This window comes from Saimiri boliviensis, chromosome 1 (assembly GCF_048565385.1).
Source record: "Saimiri boliviensis isolate mSaiBol1 chromosome 1, mSaiBol1.pri, whole genome shotgun sequence".
In the NCBI taxonomy this organism is placed as follows: domain Eukaryota; kingdom Metazoa; phylum Chordata; class Mammalia; order Primates; family Cebidae; genus Saimiri; species Saimiri boliviensis.
The window spans coordinates 287246251-287268499 of NC_133449.1; the positions used below are offsets into that span (position 1 = coordinate 287246251).

The following is a 22249-nucleotide window of genomic DNA, read 5'->3' on the forward strand; positions in this document are numbered from 1 at the left end:
TAAAAAAAGAGCAAGGAAAGAGACATGGAATAATGGGGTAAGCACACACATGCTCACATGCGTACGCACACACATGCAGGGAAAAAACATGCTCATGTGCATGCACACACATATACATGCAGGAAAAACAGGCTCATGTGCATGTGTATGTACATACACATGCAGGAAAAACACATGCTCATGTGGGTGCGCACACACGCGCAGGAAAAACGTGCTCATGTGCACGCACTCACATATATGCAGGAAAAACAGGCTCACGTTAATGTGTGTATACATCCACACGCAGAAAAAACACACATGCTGATGTGCGTGGACACACATGTATGTGCAGGAAAAACACATGCTCACATGCATGTGCACGTACACACAGACACACACACATAGGAAAATGGAAAGGTAATTTTCTTTGCCAAGGAGATGTTTCTAGTAGAGATAAATAGAACTGTGGCCAGTCCTTACTGAAATTAAATACAAGCATGACTCCCCAGAAGTCATGATATTTCAGCAGTTGTTGAGCACTAAGAAGTCAAAAGAGTGCATACATAACCAGTGTAATCTGTTCAAAGATACTATAATTATGGTTTCCAGGGCATGTTCTCACTGGATGATCATTCTGGAATATATCCTGTTTTATTACTCTCACACTCCTCAGTCAAGTCAGTTTTGCTCAGTGTGGACACAATGAATTGATGTGATCTTCATTAAGTAAAACAAAATGAAGTACGGGCTGGAGAACTGAACACAATACCCATGTGATCCAAACGGCAGCAGAAAGCAAGATGACAGCGTCCCCTGGTCACCACAGCGGAAGGAATAACTTGGGGGCATGACAGCATTGTGGACGCCATCAAATAGCACATGTAAGACCATTTCTTTGTTAAACACATGCTGTTGTCACCTGTGTGATCCTTATTCTGTACTGATTCAAAACACTCATATATTGAAACTGATTAATGAAACTTTTTGTGATAGATTTGGACTTATTCCTGCTGCGATCTGTTGGGATCCGAATTCTGTCACCTGAAATATCTGACAGGCCCTTGTCTAGATTTGATGCTCATACCTTCCAAACCAATGCAACCACTCACAGGCTTTCTGCATGAGCACAGACACCTGCAACATGCCGCAGGAAACTCCCTCCAGCACTGCCGACATCATCCACTCCCAACACCTGCAATGACAGTCTCACTTGCAAAGCTTTTAACGCAGCAACAATTATTTTGGCTACGGCACTAAGATTGTCCTTGCTATGTGATGGAAATTTGCCCATTTTTAAGAAAACCAGAGCTTAACACAGCAAAGTAAAGTTTTCTGGATGCCTGAATTGGGATGAACAGTCTTTCCAGATGTCACATGCGACATCAAAGTTCTGATAGGTCACGTGGAGTTAGTTGGAAGGCAGGACTACACTCTTCTCCTACACAGGAGGTGACAACAGGCATTAAACTAGTCTGTTCTGCAGGACCTCGGTCCACCTGAGATGACTGGTCTGTCATCGCCCATCACTACCTTTGTCAGTCAGCACATCTAATCTAATTGTGGCTCCAGACTGGAAGTGACTTCCTTATGTACAATGGGGCATGAGAACTGTCTTACTATCAGAAGCTTGCCTCCTGGCATCTTCTACCTGGAGACCAGTGTGGGAGGATGAGGAGAGTTTTGGTCTCCATTCTTGGCTCTTTTTTTTAAAGCCATTCAACAGTCTAATTCTAGTAACTATACTAAGAGACGGCCCATATTTTCCTTTCTTGTCTACAAATTAAATGTTGAAAGGCCTGGTCAAATGCCCATTCACTAATTCCACTACATGTCCTTCATCAAGCCAGAAACCTAGTAGAGAACAAAATAAAGTTAACAGGTTGTAACTTGTTCACTTTTCTTGACCAACGGTTTAAAAATTGTCTCTAGGACTCTGCCTAGGATTAACCTCATTCTGATTAATGCATGAAGTCCATCTTCTTTAAAAAGCACAAGTGCGTTTTCAGCTTCTGGCATCCTCTCACTTTCCCACAGTTACTTAAGGATTGATATCTCAATATGGTGATGTAATTATCAAGTTCTTTTGGTAGCCGGGGATTGAATCTGTCCTAGAACAGAGACTTGAATGCACTCCGATTAAGTCTTTCCTTACAAAGCCTTCACCATCTGGGGCTTTAGCTTCTTCTGGCCTAGGTCTGGAGAGCAGTCCCCTCAAGGAGACCAAGAGGCAAAGTGAGAGATGATGAGGTCCACTTTCTGTTTGTCCCCCACCCCCAACCCATCACCATCACGGCTCCAAGCAGAGAGCACTCAACCCTTCTTTCATCTTCTCATTCTAAATTTTGTACTTTAACAAACGGAAGGGAAAACAAACACATGATAACAAAGCCCAAAAAGCCTTATCAGTTTCTCCAGGTCTGGCTTATCTGGAGCTTTTAAGCTGTCCTGAGGAAACTCTAGCTAATATATTGTTGGCCAATCTCTCTACCTATTCAATAAGAAAAACGACAATCAGTACAAACCTGTCGGAAATACATACAAAAATATATACAGGTAGTTCACAAAGAGGTAGTTTACCTCTTTCTTCACTGAACCAAAGACTTGTGATTCTTTGATAATAAAATATTTAGTTTATGAAGCTGAGTATCAAAATAAGAAATATAGAATCATAAAATGCCCTTTAAAAAAGAAATTTAATGGCTGGGCGCAGTGGCTCACGCCTGTAATCCCAGCACTTTGGGAGGCCAAGGTGGGTGGATCATGAAGTCAGGAGTTTGAGATCAGCCTGGCCAACATGGCGAAACCCCATCTCTACTAAAAATATAAAAATTAGCCAGGCATGGTAGCAGGCACCTATAATCCCAGCTACTTGGGAGGCTCGAACCTGGGAGGTGGAGGTTGCAGTGAGCTGAGATTGTGCCATTGCACTCCAGCCTGGGCAACAAGAGCAGGACAAAGGAACGGAAAGGGAAAGGGAAAGGGAAGAGGAAGAGAAGGGAAGAGATGAGAAAGAGAAGAGAAAGGAGAGAGAGGAGAGAGAGAAAGAAGAAAGAAAGAGAGAGAGAGAAAAAAGAGAGAAAGAAAGAGAACGAAGAAAGAAATAAAGAAAGAAAAAGAAAGGAAGGAAGGAAAGAAATTTGACAAGTCAACAGGGCTGGGCGCAGTGGCTCATGCCTCCGATCCCAGCACGCTGGGAGGCTGGGCGCAGTGGCTCATGCCTCCGATCCCAGCACGCTGGGAGGCTGGGCGCAGTGGCTCATGCCTCCGATCCCAGCACGCTGGGAGGCTGGGCGCAGTGGCTCATGCCTCCGATCCCAGCATGCTGGGAGGCTGGGCGCAGTGGCTCATGCCTACGATCCCAGCACGCTGGGAGGCTGAGGTGGCTGGATCACCTGCGGTCTGGAGTCCAAGGCAAGCCTGGCCAACGTGGTGAAACCCTGTCTCTACTAAAATGGTGGTAGATGCCTGTAATCCCAGCTCCTTGGGAGGCTGAGGCAGGAGAAACACCTGAACCCGGGAGATGGAGACTGCAGTGAGCGTAGACCACACCAGCCTGGGCGACAGAGTGAGACTACCTCTCATAAAAAAAAGAAAGAAAAAATCCAGTAAACAGGACTATTCATGTACACCTATTTCCAACTGGGCATTTTAAGGCCTTAGCATTGCATCTCTTGACCTTGTGTTGAAGTGTCTCACCTTTTGTTTTACATTAATCAAGTCCTACAGCTAATTAAAGCGGACATTTATAACTCTCCATTATTTAGAAGTGACCATCAGCAAGAAACTATAAAATCTGAAGACAGTGGATAGGGTTATATTTTCAATCAATTCCTACTGAAAAACCGAGTTATAAATGAGGATAATATATTGTTAATTTCTTCACTTGACAATCATCTACTCAGCGTCTGTGATGTGTCAGGTGTATCACTGCTCTACCAGCTTCCACAGTAACTTCTAAGCTCTCTGTTGACAAAAAACTTTTCTCAATTTGAAAATACTGATTCAGCGTTAGCAAATAACAATTGCATGAATTTCAACCACAGTTTTACATCAACTTACAGAAAAAAATTCAGTGTTTTAAGTTATTCTGATAAAAGAACTTTCCTTTCACATAATATTATATTATCACTCTTTTCCCACTGGCCAATGCAAATGCTTTATGTGTGTTTATTTGGAGGGAAAAAAACCACACTTATTTCCGTTGAAAGTTTTGCTGCGATCTAAATACTTTGTACTTAGTAATGTGTACAAAATGATTTTTGTCAAATGTGAATGTAACCACGAGTAAGGGCTCTTCCCAACAGTCCATTCTGCTCTGAGGGGCTGCAGCTGGAGACCATGGAGTTGCGTACATCCCACGAAAGGCTTTTGGTTTTGATGTTAAGAACAGGATCAGAGTGAGGTGATCACTTGGAGGAAGACAGGAAGTAGATAAAGCAGTTACTGATGATCAAAGATTAATGAAGTAAAGGCAACATTACACCTAGCTATTTGTATCTTTGCCCCTTAAAGTCTTTATTATTTTATCTATATAAAATAAGTTATAATCAGGGCTGAGACAGGAAAAAAAGAACATTTAACAGCAGCTACTCTAAGAAAAGCATTATTAGGTGTTTTACATAGGCAATTTGTCTCACATCCCTTAGAGCAGGCGTCCCCAAACTACAGTCCAGGCCGCATGCGGCCCCCTGAGGCCATTTATCCGCCACCCACCCCCCCGCACTTCAGGAAGGGGCACCTCTTTCATTGGTGGTCAGTGAGAGGAGCACAGTATATGGCGGCCCTCCAATGGTCTGAGGGACAGTGAACTGGTCCCCTGTGTAAAAAGTTTGGGGACGCCTGCCTTAGAGATTGTATTATTCCTATATTGTAGCTAAGGAAGTTGAGGTACTACATGGTAACTTATCTGAGATCACTCAGCAAATTTAGGGGATATGTTTGTTATACTACATTTTCTCAATTATTGTAATAAAGATTTTATTTTTATAGAAATACATAATTGACTATATCTACTTTTAAAAAAAAATATTCCCACCCATGAGAAGACCACCAGTTTTTTAAAATCAGTATGCCACACTAGATACTGCAGTTTATGTAAAGACATAATGCTACGCCGATAGGTGGCAAGTGATGCCAAGGTCAACTCTAATGCTCAGTCTCATAAGGGTGATGATGCAGTTGACGGTTCTAGGCTGTTAGTTTCCTCTTGCTTTCACTGGCTTGTGGACATATTTAATTACTCATTTGTACACGGCAGAAAAATAAAGAAATCAAATGTGTAAGAGCATACAGAGAGAATTTAATGCACTAAAGAGTGTAGCTAAGTAATTCAATATTTAACAAAAATTACTGAGGCTTGATCATATACGGTAAACTTTCTACTCTAAAATATTACGTGTTGGGTTTTTGTTTTTTAGATAGTCTTGCTCGAGTCGCCCAGGCTGGAATGCAGCAGCACAATTTCGGCTCACTGCAGCCTCTGCCTCCCAGGTTCAAGCGATTCTCCTGCCTCAGCCTCCTGAGTAACTGGGATTACAGTCACCCGCCACTACGCCCGGCTAATTTTTGTATTTTTAATAGAGACGGGATTTCGCTATGTTGGCCAGCCTGGTCTCAATTGCCTAACCTCATGATCTGCTCCTTTCAGCCTCCCAAAGTACTGGGATTACAGGCATGAGCCACTGCACCCAGCCACATGTTGGATTTTAACCATTCTCGCTGACAAACTTAACAAAGCAATCCTGGACTTGTGAGATGCTGAGAAGCTGAAGATCATTCATACATTTCTGGTGGTAATGTACCATGGTACACTCATTCTAGAAAAGAGTCTGGCAGTGTCTTTTAAAAACTAAACATGTCGCCGGGCGCGGTGGCTCAAGCCTGTAATCCCAGCACTTTGGGAGGCCGAGGCGGGTGGATCACGAGGTCGAGAGATCGAGACCATCCTGGTCAACATGGTGAAACCCCGTCTCTACTAAAAATACAAAAAATTAGCTGGGCATGGTGGCACGTGCCTGTAATCCCAGCTACTCAGGAGGCTGAGGCAGGAGAATTGCTTGAACCCAGGAGGCGGAGGTTGCGGTGAGCCGAGATCGCGCCATTGCACTCCAGCCTGGGTAACAAGAGCGAAACTCCGTCTCAAAAAAAAAGAAAAAAAACAAAAACAAAAAAAAAAACAAACTAAACATGTGCTTACCAAAGGACCCAGCAAATGCATTCCTGGGCATTAGAGAAATGAAAACTATTTCACACAAAAACCCAGAACGGATTGTTCATAATTTCTGTATATTTCCCTGTAATAGCCAAAAACTGAATATAATTCAAATGTCCCCCAATGGACAGTTAAACGGTGATATATCTAGACCATGAAATATTACTCAGCAAAAAAGAGGAAAGAACTACTGATACATGCAACAAAGCGTGTGTATCAAAGGAATTCTGCTGAGTAAAAAAAGCCATCTCAAAAAGTTATATGCTACATGACTCCATTTATGTAACATTTTGAAACAACAAAACAACAGAAACAGAGTAACAGATTAGCGGTTGCCAGATTAGCGGTTGCCAGGGGTTAGAGATGGAGTAGGGGTTAGTTAAGGCTGAACAAAGACAGCATAGGGACCCTTTGATTATGGGAAAATTCTGTATGGTTCTGTATTTTGAAAGTGGGTGGTTACACAAATCTATACATGATAAAACTGCATAGGACTAAATACACACACACACACAGGCACACATACACATCTAAACCTGGTAGAATGTGAATAAGCTCTGTGGGCTGCCAAAAAGTTAGTGTCCCGATGTTATGCAAGATGCACCACTGTGGGAGGCTCTGTGAAGATGCACAGGACCTCCTTATCCACTTCTCTGCTTTTGCAACTTTCTTTGATTCTACAATTACTTCAATATAAAAAGTAAAAAGAAAAGCTAGGGAGTATGTTTAAAGATATGACATATATCTTCAGAGGTGCAAATGATCCTCAACCTAAGAGGGTCTGACTTTGATTTTTCAACTTTATGATGGGCTTCCTGGGACCTACCTCCATCACCCAAGTAGGTTAAGGAGCACATGAACTTACAATAGTTCAACCAGTGAATTCTCGTCTTTACAGTAGTATTAGTGCATTTTCAACAATGGATTTACCAGTGTGTAACCCTCTAAGTTAAGGAACATGTGTACATATGTGGGGTGGAAAAAGAAATGAAAGAAACAAAAATCGAATCAGTTTAGAGAATAAAGACAGATGACTCATCAGCAAAAATACTTCCAGGAAGGCCAAAAGGAAAGGCTTGGAAGCTGGGAACTAAATTTTAGAGGACTTTGCACAACAGACGTAATGCATCTGGAGGAATCCAGTGCTCATGAGAGACTGGTATAATTCAGAAAGAGACTGTGTTCTGTGGCTGCAGAGAGTCATTTCCATGTAGAGCAAAAAGCCACACCTCTCCTGGGAAAGTCCCCAGTGGGGAAGTCAGGCCTGCTTAGTGACAGGCTCTGCACTGGAACCACTGATAATCAGAGCACCCATCGCAGGGATGGCAGCCACTCTACACAATGAGCACTGTGCACCTTTAGTCACTTTCCCTGTTCAGTTTAACCACCAGATGCCCAATGCAGTCTCCAGCTCTGCAAGGGAAAGAAGGAAAAGAAATCTGGGTCCTATAAGCAGTGGGTGCTTGAGAGAGCACTGGGTATGTTTTCAACATACGCCTGGGGCAAACTCGGTGAGGACCTGAGGGCCAGGGGAGAGGTAGCTCTGAAAGGCCACACACTAAGAAGCCAGAGGGCACCCGCTTCCCGGGAAGCTTCCCCTGGCCCCAGGGCAAGAAGCCTGCTGGCTCTCTCCCTCTTTTCCCCTTGGGAAGCTAACCAATTTCCCAGCACAAAGAAGCCTGCCTGCTCAACTGTTTGGCCTAAAGTTGAGGCCAGGCTGGTGCCTTCAACAAAACATCTCCAGGTGGCTGGGAGGCCTTTGTTTTTGACTTCTGAATAAAATGAAAGGTTCCTCTTTTCCCAGCCATTACTCAAAACAAAAACCTGTCCCAGTTCAGTGTGTAAGTTTGCAGAAACAGAACCAAGAGGCTTCCTTTACTTAAACCCAGCAAGAATCACAGCGTAATTCAAGTGGGAATGATTTTTCCTGGGAAACCTTGGCTTCTGAGAACAAAAATCAATGCAAGCGCAATGAATCAATTCCGGAAACAAACTCGCTGAGAGCTCAATGTCACCACCTGGTTGCCTCAAATAACCCACAAATTTCTAACGTAATTATCAGTTAGCTCAGGACGTAATTTGGAGAATGAAGTTGAATGAATATGAATGAGTGAAAACAGTTATGCTTTTGCTGCATTTGAAAATGGAAATTTCATTCAATCACTAAATCTATTATTAAATCTCAGAATAATGTACTAGACATAGACATTACTTACTGCATAGGCTTTCACTGAGTATCTGCCAATTCTAGAAGGTAGACTAGCTAGTGAAAACACAAAGGTTAGTGAGACAAGTTCCTGGGCTTCAAGGAATTTAAAATCTACCAAGAGAAACAAATGAACAAATGTCTAAAATGTTGGACACACAGAAGCAGAAGCATGTTCTTTTGGTCATTCATTTTGGTATTATCTCCTCACATATTACCACTGTCTTGAGAGACACTTTGGAATGAATGAGTGAAAAGAGAGAATGAACAAATAAACAGTGAAAAATGCATTCAAAAGTTAAGGAGGACAAACAACAAAGGACACGTAGCAGGAGCACTGTCAAAAGAACTGATGTGAAGAAGCAATACACGCAGTACTAAAGGGAATGCACACCGCAGTGGGATTGAGAGCGGACGACACGTGCAGGAGGAGGATTCTTCCCAAATAAAACCCAAACTTGCGTTAGGCCAATCAACATTCCTTTCAAATACTTCAAAAACAAAACAAAAACAGAACAAAGCACCAAACTACAAGTTCTAAAAGGAGGCTAAGAACCTCAGGATTCTTTTTAGAGGAAACAGTGTCCTGGAATACTTCCAAATCTGGGCTTGAGGAGCAAACTGAGGCTGAAATCTCTGTCAACCACCTGCTGCACTCTACCTCGAGGTAGAAAATATTTGTCCCCTATGTAAAATGTGTCCCCCTTTCTCTCTTCTCAGGATCAGGTGTCTATTCTGTCCTCTGGGGTAAAAGAATCACAGTCCAGAGTTCTCAGTTTCTGGAGTCTAAGAGCCTGGCCTTCAACAAAACTTCAACCATCACCTTCTTCCAGGGGTTTCTTTAGGAGATTCCTGAGCTAATGCTGAGCAAAATCACCTTGACCTCACATCTTTTTTTTTTTTTTTTTTTTTTAGACAAAGTTTCACTCTTGTTGCCCAAGCTGGGTGTAATGGCTCGATCTCGGCTCACTGCAACCTCCACCTCCCAGGTTCAAGCGATTCTCCTGCCTCAGCCTCATGAGTGGCTGGGATTACAGGTACACTCCACCACACCAGGCTAATCTTGTATTTTTAGTAGAGATGGGGTTTTTCCAAGTTGGTCAGGCTGGTCTTGAACTCCCAACCTCAGGTGATAAGCCCACCTTGGCCTCCCAAAGTGCTGGGATTACAGGTCTGAGCCACTGCGCCTGGCCAACCTCACAACTTTTTTAAGTGAGTTGTTCTGACCTCATGTTTGTATTACTTGTACATCAGAGGACCAGAAATTTATTGCAAAAACAGATGGTGACAACTATACTCCAGACACAGTGAGGAAGAGAACCACTGTGGGACACTGGAAAGTGAGGAAACTAACTTCTGCCAGGAGAGCCTTTGATGGGTAACCTCTAAAAAGCTTCTTGATTTTGCCTAAATGAAAAAGATAAGCTACTTTTTCTGTCTTCCTCTACGTAATTTTAAATTGTATGATCTGCTGAAGAAGAACTGATTCAGATAACGTGTATTTTTTTTGCAATTTTTCGTTCATCTGATATGTAAATACATTTAGTGACTTTATGCAAACACCTAGCAAATTAGCATGATTTCCTCTTCTTGGCCCATTTAGCTTTTCATTTTAAACTAATTAAACTTGTTCTAAGCTTATCTTAGTTTTCATTCAATAACCAGCTTCAAAATACAATGGCTGAAGAAACCACTCTTTCACGCATGGAACCTACCAAGTATTCCTGGGAGTTTTAGGGATTTTTGTACGGCACAGAGAAAGAACTGAGGGAAATTATCTGGCTGGTCAGGGAAAGAAAAATCTACTGAGAAAACGGCTCAGGCTAAAAACGAAGTCCAAGCACACTGAGGGGAAGAAACAGGCTGCATTCCAGCCTGTGCGCAGCGTCCCTGAAGGCTTGCGCTCCAATCACACGGGCACACGTGTGTCCTGCTATGCCCTCCCTAACTGGGCCCCAATCCCTCCTTGGTCCCAGGTTACATGAGTCGCACACAAGTAAGACGGAGCAGACCGGGGTAAACATGCCAGCTTCTCTGCTACTGGGATGCCCTTTTACAGAATGCACAAAAAATCCTGCAATTGTCAAAGTGAACCACTCAGTCCTCAAAACTGATTAAAGGTCTCCTGAGTGTACAAACTCGGACATACTAGAAGTTCCTATTGTGTTAAGTCAATGAAAACAAAATGCATTTTCACTTTTAAATAATTTCCAAACCTAGTGACAATACAGACAGACTCCATGGTCTTGTAAGTGGATGCTCTTATTAGGTTTTTCCTTAAAAACGTTGCTGTTACAAAAACCAATGAACCCAGACGAAGCCTCTGGACAAGGGTTTTGTTTCTGTCCGAGACAGGGTCTTGCTCTGCTGCCCAGGCTGGAGTGCAATGTCGTGATCTCAGCTCACTGCACCCTTCATCTTCTGAGCTCGAGTGATCCTCCTGCCTCAGCCTCCCAAGTAGATGGGACTACAGGTGCCACCACACCCAGCTAAATTTGTTAAATTATTATTTGTAGAGAACAGCTTTTGAAAAAACACTTTCCTTCCAGTTATCCTTTAGTGTCCGCTCTCTGAAAACCATTGCAGAGTTGAAAAGGTGACTTAAATCATAAATACTTCTTGGTGGGAAGAGTCCCACCCTATAAGGAAGCTAGATCCTTACTTCAGACTGCTAAGCTGCCACACAAATACCAGCTCCAATCTCCTGGCTCGGCACGTGCCACAGATGCGAGGCCTTCTTTCCCTCTGCCCCTGCCTCTTGATATGGCCTCTGAGCCGCTCCCAGCTGCCTGACACTCTTTCTGCCTCTCCCTTATGGCATCCATGGCGTCCAGGGCAACTGTGGTCCCAGGGCCCCAGATGAGGAACCTGCAGACTGGACATCCCTACCCAGGCACTTGCCCTCGGAAGGGTCCGGGCTGCTGTGCTCCAGGCCTGTGTTCTCTCGATGTCACAGCTTAGTGAACTATGGCACAATCTGTTCTCATACACAGATCACCTTAACCCTCTCCTTCCCTCTTAGCAAGGGTGTAAAAACATGTAAGAAAAAAGGAGGCTAAAGTGCTAACACCAATGGCAAAGAGAGTAACACATGATCACACGCATGACAAGTGCCGTGAACAGGTGCGTGTGAGGGGAGCTCTAGGAGGTGCAGGGAGAGCCGCTAACTACGCCTGTCCTGTCTCAAAGATGCCAGAGAGTCATGGGTCCGGGGATGCTGTGTTGAGCGGGAGGGGAAGAGGAGGACACAGCACAACAGGCTGCAAGGAAAAACGTGATCTATGCTGTGAGGACGCAGAGGTCTTCAGGCTGTTCCCTATATACCAGAAAAATCACTGATGGTGTAAAAGCAGAGATATGGCCTACTCAAATTTGTATTTCAGAAAATTACTCTGGTAGCAGTGCCACAGAGAGGCTGGGGCAAGGAGCCAGTAGAGGCAGGAGGGCAGCAAGAGACAGGCTCAGTTCAAGATGAGCAGGAAACTTGCAGCCTGGTGGCACGTGCAGCAATGACTAGAAACTGCCATAGAACAATGTCCACTTAATGCGTCTCCTCAGAAAAAATAGCCTCTTCGTAAGTATTTTCAAGAGCAATTTAAGTGACGCATTCTAAGGAACAGGGAAAGAAGCTCGCTGTGCCAGTTTCTATCCTGATGACCATCTCAGGAGCAAGAAGCACAGCCTCTCAGCAGAAAGGACTGAGGGCACCAGGCAGCAGCCCCGGCAGGACTGAGCACACAGCCCGGGGGTCCCAGCAGTTGGCGGTGTACTCTCCTCCACTCCTTCCCCGCCTCACAAGGTTTCAGAAGGAAACCTGCAGTCCAAACATTCCAGTGACAAACGACCTGACTGAGGACTAACTGCCCAAGGTCTCAGAACTGGTAGTGCAGTTCTTTTCCTTTCATGGAACTGGTGGGTCTCTGAGCGCTGATCCTTCGAAGGGAGGCAAGCCTGGCCTCATCCTCCCCTATTTCCCCAGTAGTCCTACTCTTCCAGATCCTTCTTTCCATCCTATGACCACAAGCTTCCATGTGATAATCCCCAGTTACCCAGAAGGGCCCCCTCATTTCCAATTCATCAAGAGCTGTATTAGAATATGTTATGATCCTTTATGAAGGGCCTTGGTGATTTTCTTCCTTACACAGAAATAAGATGTGGTAAATTGACATGCCTACTCTGTTTGTAGTCACCCTGAATATGAACTTTTATTTTAAATTCTCTTTTCCTCAAAAGCTACAAAATAGTTTCTTTCATGTAATTTTATATGATTTCTAACAAGAGTAACATATATATACAAGGTATAATTAGTATCCACCTATTTTTCACACACCAAATAACATTATTTCGTATCATGAGATAAGCTGATCAACAGGAAACCTAATGCCTATGACATTAGGTTTAATATTACTTGTCTAGGTTGACTCTGGCACATTTAAACTCAATATTAGGTAACTGTCATGTTTACTAGCATCTGAGAGAAGTCTAATAACATCCAAAGGCAATCATGACAGTAGGTTCATACCCAGAAAGGAAACCCAACAGCTCTGACCAACAACACGCAGGTCCCCTACTTATGGAAACGGACGTTCTCTGTCTCTCCCGACCCTCATGGATCCTCTTTTTATGGACAGCCCCAGCAAAGGCAGCCATGCACTCATACAACAGGAAGTCCAGCACAAGTCCTGCTTTTCCCTGTCCACGCAGACACACTCAGCACTGTCTTACAACTTGCCACCTTTCTCACGTTATGACCATATTCAGGTTCCTCCCAAAGAATTCAAAGACCCTTTCAGGCCCAGATTGTATTCTGGTGTCCTGGCGCCCTACCTCTTTCACATGGGTGTGAAAGGACACTGACATGTCCAGTAGGATCTTTCGCTGCTCAACACGCCGAACGAAGTCTTGAATCCGGTCTTCCAGCTGATGGGCAGCCTGATAAATCTCTTCAGGGTCACATTCCCCAGTCTGAGCCAGCTGTTCTGCGGCTTCTAGTAATTTATCCGCATTGGTGTATGTGTTCTGCACAAGACAACATCCGAGAGGAACAGAAGGTAAATAAAAAGCAAATCAGCCAAGCTGGGCGCCATAATAAATAGCAACACAATCAATTTGTGATATTTGTGATCACTTACATGAAAGACATAGAAAAATATGATGGGGAGAGATGATTTTAGGAATTCTATGCAGAATTCCTTTTGCTCTGTTGTTTTAGATTGTTAAATTTTCAACCCCACGGCAGAGCTCTTGTATTGAAGGTAGCGACGGACTATCTGTAGGCAATTACTGGCTGTTTTGTGACTCAGAGCTTTCAGATTTTTGCCCAGGTGGAGTCAGGAGACAATTTCCAGCAACGAATGCCTGCTTCACTTTTTCTTCCAGTTTTATCACCAAGCAGAGAATTCTAGTCTATGTCTTGCAGTACGATACAATGCTTTATGATAATCCTCCAAGTACAAGCTAAAGGTTAAGTTCCAAACAAATGGAAGTTGCTGTCCCCTTTCACACATTTCTACTTGTTGTAATTGTGTGCTCATCTTCTTTCTACTTAAGGCTATATATTTTTTTGTTTTTGTTTTTCTGTTTTGTTTTCCAGCCTGCGTGACAGTCTCGCTCTGTGACCCAGGCTAGAGTGCAGTGGTGCAATCACAGCTCACTGCAGCCTTGACCTCCTGGGCTCAAGCGATCCTTCCACCTTAGCCTTCCAAGTAGCTGGAACCACAGACACGTGCTACCATGCCTGGCTAAATTTTATAATTTTAGTAAAGATGGGGCTTTACAATGCAGCCCAGGCTGGTCTTGAACTCCTGGGCTCAGGTAATCCTCTCGCCTTGGCCTCCCAAAGTACTGAGATTATAGGTGTGAACAACCTTGCCAGGCCATATTTTTTGAGAAAAAGGAAATAATAACCATTATGGCTCTAAAGCAACGAGAGTTTTAAAGAGCTCAAAGTGTAAATAGGTGTCTAAAATACTCTAAAAATCACTTTAATTCCTAGTAATCTGAGGCTATAAGTGGGCTCCTCCAACAGGCAGGCATGCAAGAACCCTGATGCTATTACAGGAAGCTGCTACTGAGGGGTCTGTTGGTGGGAGGGGAGCCCAGAAAAAGGAAGGGAATGTCAGGGCAGGAAAAGAACAGAGCTCAGGCCTTCTAATAAGGCCCAGAAAGTCCTTGGTTTCTCTTGAGAAACAAGCTGAATCTTCATCCTACTCAAACACAGTCATAAGGGGAGCAGGGAAGGCATCTCATCAGTGAGGGTCTGAGCAGGATGTGAGGGCGTTAAGTGGGGAGGGGGAGCCTCTGAGTTAGGAGACAGGTTACATCAGGAGAATGGAATTATGCCAAGTAAGCCAATATCTGAGGGATAATAGGAGCCAGGTTTCTCTATTTGAGAAAAGGGAGTTATAAATATAGAAAAGGAGAAAACTTGAGTTAACTCTTCGCATTGGGCTGGAATTGGAGCTATTTGTGTGAATACATGGTTTTTAACAGACATGTGAATGTGCATGTGTACACACACCAGGAGATAGATCTGAAAAGCAGCTTCACCTATGGAACAATTCCGGACTGCTCTCTGGAGCTTCTCTCATCCAGGCCCTCCCCTCCTACAGCTGACACCTGGGCCTCTGGTCCCTGTGACCACGGTCAGCCTTGACACCAAGGGCTGTGCTGCAGAGAGTCTGCATGTGCTCTTGTCTACAAAGGTTCTCTGACCATCAGAGGCCTCACCTGCAGGTGACTTCCTTCCAGGGAAGGCAGCTTGGAGGTCTCTGCTTACCCCCAGCTGAGCGTCACCTCAGAGCCCTCATGTCTGCATCTCTAAGATGGGCACAAGGGGCCTCCATGCTGAATGAAGCTAACAGTGTAGCAAGCTGTACCCAGAACCCAGAGTGCCACAGACACACATGCCTAAAGAGCAGAATCCTGCTTTCTCCTGATCACCACTGCAGCCTTGGAATCGTGCACCTCTCATATTTGATAAATGGATCTAAAGATGACAGGGCCTCCCAACAGCCAAGTATTACATTTCTGAAAGATTTCCCACCTCTACTCCAACAGGTAAAGATACTATTTAAACGTCCCAAAGGAACAAGCACATTTCTGAATGATCTGAGATGTGAATCAGCCTTTGTTTATTTCACTTTTCATTTTGTGATTGAAGAACACAAGGGAGTGCAAAAGGTGCCAGGGCTGGTTGGGCCTGTGTCAGCACCCATGCCTGAAAACCCCTGGCCAGGTTTTCATGGGAAAAATACCTTCCTTGGGTCTTTCTGCAACAGGAGCACAGAGATTTCCTTGTGCTAATGTCAACCATACTCATCAGAAATGCTCCCTTCTTGGCACTTAACACTGTGCCTCAGAAAAGCGGGAGGACATGGATACTATCTTATTCCCATATCACAGGCAAGGAAATTGAGGCACAGAGAGGTCCAGTAACTTGTCCAGCAAGACAGTCAGTAGAGCTAGGATTGTTAAAACAACCAATACCTAAGCCCCAGTTCCTCACATGAGGGGAAGCTGAGATGCTGGACTTAAAGTGGGGAGGATGTCAGGTCAGAGAGTATTCTGAGAGTCTGAGAGACTGGGCTTCTCCTGTCCAGTACCTACTATCCTGTTCCTGAGGCAACTCACACGGGGCCCATTTTCTGATCTGTGGTGTGAGGGTCATCCCTGCCATGGGGATTAAAGGGAATAAGGTAAGGCCAGGCCTGGGTGGGGAGCTAACTAACGTCCTTTTTCTTGAGCAGTTGGTAAGACTCAAGGAGACAAAAAGAGCCACTAGAAGGCAAACGTGCAGTAGACTCTGCTCTTCCTGCAACCGCCCCCATCTCCCCGGGCTGTTTCTCACTAACCATGACCAGAGGCTATACTTAGAATTCATTGGAAAATAAGGGAGTTTTGGATCTTAGAACAGATAGCAAAAAGAAGGAAAATGAGCCTTTGAGGCCTACATACTTTCATTATATTTGCTTGGTTTAAAGGACAACAAAGTCTGGATGTTGAAAACTTCCAAGGCATTTTATTAATACAGAAATGTAATGACGAATGATGAGCTAATACATCTACAGTGCAAATTACAAGCCCCAAGTAACTTAAAATTATCATCTAAAAGGTACACACATTCCCAGGGATCCTTTTTCTATTCATGAAGGGAAAACATGGCATCGCAAGAGACAAGCCCACCACCCTGCAACACATGTACACAGGACAGAGTGAACAGCATCACAAACACGAAGAGCAGACCCAAGAAGCTGTGTGGATTTTTCCAGATACAGCCTAACACAGACAACTATGTATGTCTCTCAGCATTTGACCAGACACACACTTTTTTGTGGTGTGGGAGTGGGAGGGTTTTAGCGAGGTGAGGTGGCCCAGGGGTAATAGGACTCTGGCATCCTCCAGTGTGGCGGACTGCAGGCAGAGCAGTCTCATTACTTCCTGCTGGATTCTAAATACAGCCTCTGGCCGGCTTTAGTGAGACCAACCCTGCAGCTAAAAGAGCAAAGTCTCAGCGCATTTGCCTTCTAATGGCTCCTGTCCAAAAATTAAATACAAGGCTAGTATTCACCAAAAGATCTGAGTAATCTGAGCCATCATACTGTTCTAGGCAAAGATGGCACCATGAGCGCCTGCCGAGGGTCAGCATTTCTACATGTATTCTCATCACAGCAACCTGGTGAAGGTAGATATTAGGCATATTTCACAGCGAGGAAAATGGGCTCAGAGAGATTAAGTTTTCCACTGTTGTGCAATCAGAAAGCAGTGGAGTACATTAGTAAATTTTGGAAGTTATTTTCAATGAGGGAAAAAAAGCAGATGAGAAGATTTGATATCCTGTAAATACATGCCAATCTAAAGGAAATTATTTGATAGCAAATAATTTGCCCTGAATTCTCCACTAGTAATTTATTTTGAAAGACTAAAAGTCATACATCTTATATTAGGAACTGAACTTACTGCAAAACGACAGCCTATTGTGTAGATCTGCATGCTCCAGTGGCTGATGCAAATCAGAATTCAGAGCATGCTACAAGTGTGGGGATGTTCTGTATGTTCACGTGTCACAGACGCGGTATCCTCCTTGCAAAAGATGAATGAGTTAAGTGATGACCAGGGAGTTACTTGTCTGCTTTTCTTCTAAAAACAGAGAAAGAACTCAAGGTCTCCTGCTTTCCTGAATGACACACTCTTTTATCCAGGAAGACAAGATAATTACATGGCACATATGAAAAGCTGTTGACAGAAATGGCTTCCTGGATAATAACTTTGTGACAGGTTATATCTCTGGAAGGTAATCTGAATCCAAGGGGATAAGCAGAAAAGAGCGAGGGTGGTTTAGGAATTCACAGAGTAGGTACTTATGAAGGATGCTATGCCAAAGATTTACTAATGACAGTAAAGCTATCTTCTGTGCTCTCAAAACCAGATTCTTCCTCAAACCCGAGTTTTTTGGGCTTTAATCGCTGTTGTAATCATAACTTTTTAAATCTAAAGAAGGAACATTAACATGAACAACTGCTTCGAAGGTAGAAGGTCACTGTTAAAGAGTGTCTTCCTTTCTAACAGTCATTTGCAGAAAGTTTCACATGAAAAGCATTTTTTATTTCTTTTTTTACACTAGCCCATGAAAATGCACTATGGCTATTCACACCACACACTATACATCAATTAGCACGGATTCATTCAACAGGATAGAGCTACTCACAATCACTGTACAAAATTAAGGAATGGACCTTCAAATTAATCACGATGAAGTTCTTGACTCTGCAAAACTGCACGCGAAAAGGATCCAAGTGCTTCCTCAGGTGACTATAGCAGTGTCTAAAACAAATTCTGAAACTCAGGGCCCCTGCAGCTAGGTCTTGTGTCTGCAGAAGTTACACTGTATGACTCGCTTCCACCACGTCAATATGAGGTTCGAATTTTGGGTTCCTCCTTCTCAGAACACCAGAATTGTTCTATATAATGTATCTATATTTAGTACATTTTTAAATGAATTCAACCACAAAATTTCACCACTTCCTTTCTGAATCTCTGTTGTATTACTTCATCAAGCCACAACTCACTAGTTTAAAGAAGTTGCCTACAAGAAAAATCTTATTAAATAAATTACTGGGCCTATTTTCCAGATCAGAAAGTTAACATTAGAGAGTTAGCGACTTGTCCAAAGTCACACGGCTTGTGCATATTATCACCACTGCTCAAACCCCACAAATCCCACATTCAGAACACACTAGACTCCTGGCTCCTGTTTCCTAAGCACTCACATTTAAAGAAATGGAAACAGGACAAGCAATGCTTGGCCTACCATTACAGAAACCCAAAAGGAACTGTTACTTCCTGACTATGAACTGGAATTTCACAAATTAGTAGACAGGCACTGGTACAATAAACAAGGCAAAAACATCCAAGCCACATTTCTGTTCCAAGAACATCACTTTTAGAAAGGATCACCTGACAAAATCATGTTTTTGCTAGGCAATGACAACGTCACTCTGGAATCAGAGCATTTACCTCATCTGAGGTGTCAAACACATCAAGCTAATGCTAACTTACCTCAAATGTAGTTAAACTGTAATCCAGAATCAACCACATGGGTATTTATGGGATAAAATAATGGAAGCCACTGTTTTACCTGTGCCACCTCTTCAAAATCTTCATGACGTTTCTGCAACGCTCTGGCCCGATGGAGAGATTTCCCCACACCCGTATGTTTGCTCAGAAATGCTTCTCCATGGTTCTCGATCCAGTCTAGCACCTACAATGAAGTACAAGTACATGTGCTATAAAAACAGTGTCCTCCCATGTTCAATATTTAAGGCTATCCAATGAAGATTCCATCTGTTGTCAAAACTCTGCAAGAAACAAGAAGCAAACAAAAAAATAAAAACGGGAAGACGTAATTGGATACTAATTTAACTCACTTGATAATTACAAGCTGATAATCACATCAGCTTTCCCACCAGGACTTTAATCATCTCTTACATTAGAAGTTTAAATCCTTCTACGTAGAAACGTTGCATGCAATAATGATTAAATTAAATCTCGATTTATTTATGCACCACTGAGCCACCGAACTGACTTAAGTTTTGTATAAGATAGTAATTAGGAAGCCACACAGGGCCAGTTTAACCTAGCAATTTTATAAGGTTTAAAGCTACACAACTAAGGCAATTCAAGTTTAACTACAGATTCAGTTTCTTTCCATCTCTTCTTCAGAAGACTCAAAACACATTAAGTAAAACCTAACACTTACATGCCTCAGTCTTGATCTTGCAATTTATTCTTTAAACTATGATGCTGCAAAAGCTAAGCATTCCATGAATTCAATTACTTAAAAGTTCTTGCTAAGTGAAATCCACCACACTAAAGAAAAAGTAAAAGCAAAGCAGTACAAGCTGATGTTTTAAAGTTCATAGTTGGAACTGAGTAGTTCATTGAGTCTCACACTTAAATCACAAAACACTGACATATCTAACAAACTAGGACTGAGCCTTGAACAATATGGGTTTGAACTGCACAGGTCCACTTTAACGTGGTTTTAAAAAAATAAATACAATTGGCCCTCCGTACAGAAGGGTTCTGCATCCACAACCAAGTGTGGACTGAAACTACAGTATTTGCAGAATGTGAAGCCCACATATACAGAGGGCCAGACGCAGGACTTGAGCATGCATAGATTTTGGTTATCTGTGGGTGGTCACGCAGACACTGAGGGCCAAGCATATTTACACGACATCAAATGCCCACTTTGTCCTCTTTGATGAATAGGAGATAACTAGAAAAAAACTAAGTCAGTGATGTCTTTAGCTAAAAACGAAAAACTTTAATAAAAGATTTTAAATATTCAAACCTATTTGTTAATGCACAGCTACAGTATTGAAGGCTCACTCAGATTTTGCATGTTGTAACTCTGGTGCTCTCTTTGCCCATTCTGCCTGCTCTAACAAAATACCTTAAACTGGGTAATTTATAAACAACTGAAATGTAGGGCTTCGTGGTCTGGAGACTACTGTTTTACCTTCTGTATTGAGCACACTGTTTTAACTAGCACACTGAGTGTGCATTACTTTAACTCCTGTATTTTAACTCACGTATTGAGTGCATTGTTTTAACTAGTGTATTGAGCACAGTGTTTTAACTAGCATATTGAGTGTGCATTACTTTAACTACTCAACTAGTCTGGAGTCTATGAAATACAGGATCAAGAAGCCAGGAGACTCAGTGACTGGTGACGGCTTGTTCCTTACTGATGGCACCTTCTATGTGTCCTCACATGGAGGAAGGGGCAAACGAGCTCTCTCCGGGCTCTTTTATAAGGGCACTAATGCTATTCACAAGGGTGAGGCCCTCATGACCCAATTCCCTCCTGGAAGCCCCACCTCTCCTGGAGTATGTTTCAACACGAATTTGGGAGGACACAAACATTCAGACAATGCAGATCAAAATGACATTGAACTAAAGAACAAACAGGTACATACAACAAAGACAGTGGTCTACAGAGCAATCTGAGAAGCCAACCAGCCACGGCTCTGCTAATGGGAAAATAAAATGGGCTTAGCTTGTGCTTCCTTGCTACAAAAAGGATCCCTTGCCCTTGATCAACTGTACTGTAGAGAGATCAGCCACGTTCACAGATACAGGGAAAGAAAGCAGCAGCTAGTGAGGACCAGAGTGTGACATGTTCTTCCAAACCACTGACCTTCACACCTGAGGGCCTGGCCGAGGGTCCTTTCTGCTCAGGGTCCAGCAAAGTTAGTATTTCAGGTAAATTGCAGACCTTAACAAACCTCTCACGGTCCTCTGTACACACCCTTGTAGCACTGGCAGGCACTGAGATCAGAAGTGTGAAAGGTGTGGGGTGGGGGTGGAAGCCAAGCCTGGGCTCATTTCCACCCCTCCTTTTCCAGCACCCCTGTAGAGCCACGTAGAATTTAGCTGTGTGCTCCTGGGCAAGTTCCTTATTCCTTCTCAGCTTCAGGTTCCTCACCTGCCCAATGGTGATAATCAGACATAGCTGCGAGCATTTGAAGACCTTTATGTTAAGCATCTTAATGTCGGCATGGCAAACGGAGACCTGGCCTATAACCAGAACCCATGGCAGCCTTCCATCTCGTTTCAAGCTTCTGATGGCACAGGCTGTACATATTCTATTTTAACTAGTATATTTAGTACCTTATTTTAACTAGTGTATTGAGTGCATTGTTTCAACTAGCGTATTAAGTGCATCATTCTAACCAGCGCATTGTTTTAACTACTGTATTGAGTGTGCAATACTTCAACTCGTGTATTGAGCGCATTGTTTTAACTAGCGTATTAAGTGCATTGTTTTAACTAGTGTATTGAGCGCATTGTTTTAACTAGTGTATTGAGTGTACTGTTCTAACTAGTGTATTGAGCGCATTGTTATAACTAGTGTATTGAGTGCATTGTTTTAACTAGTGTATTGAGCGCATTGTTTTAACTAGTGTATTGAGTGCATTGTTTTAACTAGTGTATTGAACGCATTGTTTTAACTAGTGTATTGAGCGCATTGTTTTAAGTGCGTATTGAGCAGTTTTAACTCGTGTATTGAGCACACTGTTCTAACTAGCATATTGAGTGTGCATTACTTTAACTCATATATTGAGCACATTAACTAGTGTATTGAGCACACTGTCTTAACTCGTGTACTGAGCACATTGTTTTAACTAGCATATTGAGCATACACTTTAACTCGTGTATTGAGTGCACTGTTGTAACTCGCGTATTGAGACCATTACTTTAGCTACTGTACTGAGCCCGTTATTTTAACTCGTGTATTGAGTGTATTATTTTAACTCATGGATTTAGTATATTATTTTTCTTTCTTG

General features: G+C 43.0%; 1 protein-coding gene across 3 annotated transcripts in view; it reads right to left on the reverse strand.

Annotated features, from left to right (window-relative positions):
* TRIO (trio Rho guanine nucleotide exchange factor) overlaps nucleotides 1-22249 on the reverse strand; it is a 370817-nt gene that overhangs the window by 160889 nt on the left and 187679 nt on the right. For all 3 annotated transcript variants that reach the window (XM_039474054.2, XM_039474085.2, XM_074387142.1), the window contains exons 10-11: nucleotides 19033-19155; nucleotides 13224-13415 (exon numbers count right to left, since the gene is read on the reverse strand). In XM_039474054.2, coding sequence (XP_039329988.1) covers nucleotides 13224-13415; nucleotides 19033-19155 — 315 coding nt within the window. The remainder of the gene's footprint in view (nucleotides 1-13223; nucleotides 13416-19032; nucleotides 19156-22249) is intronic.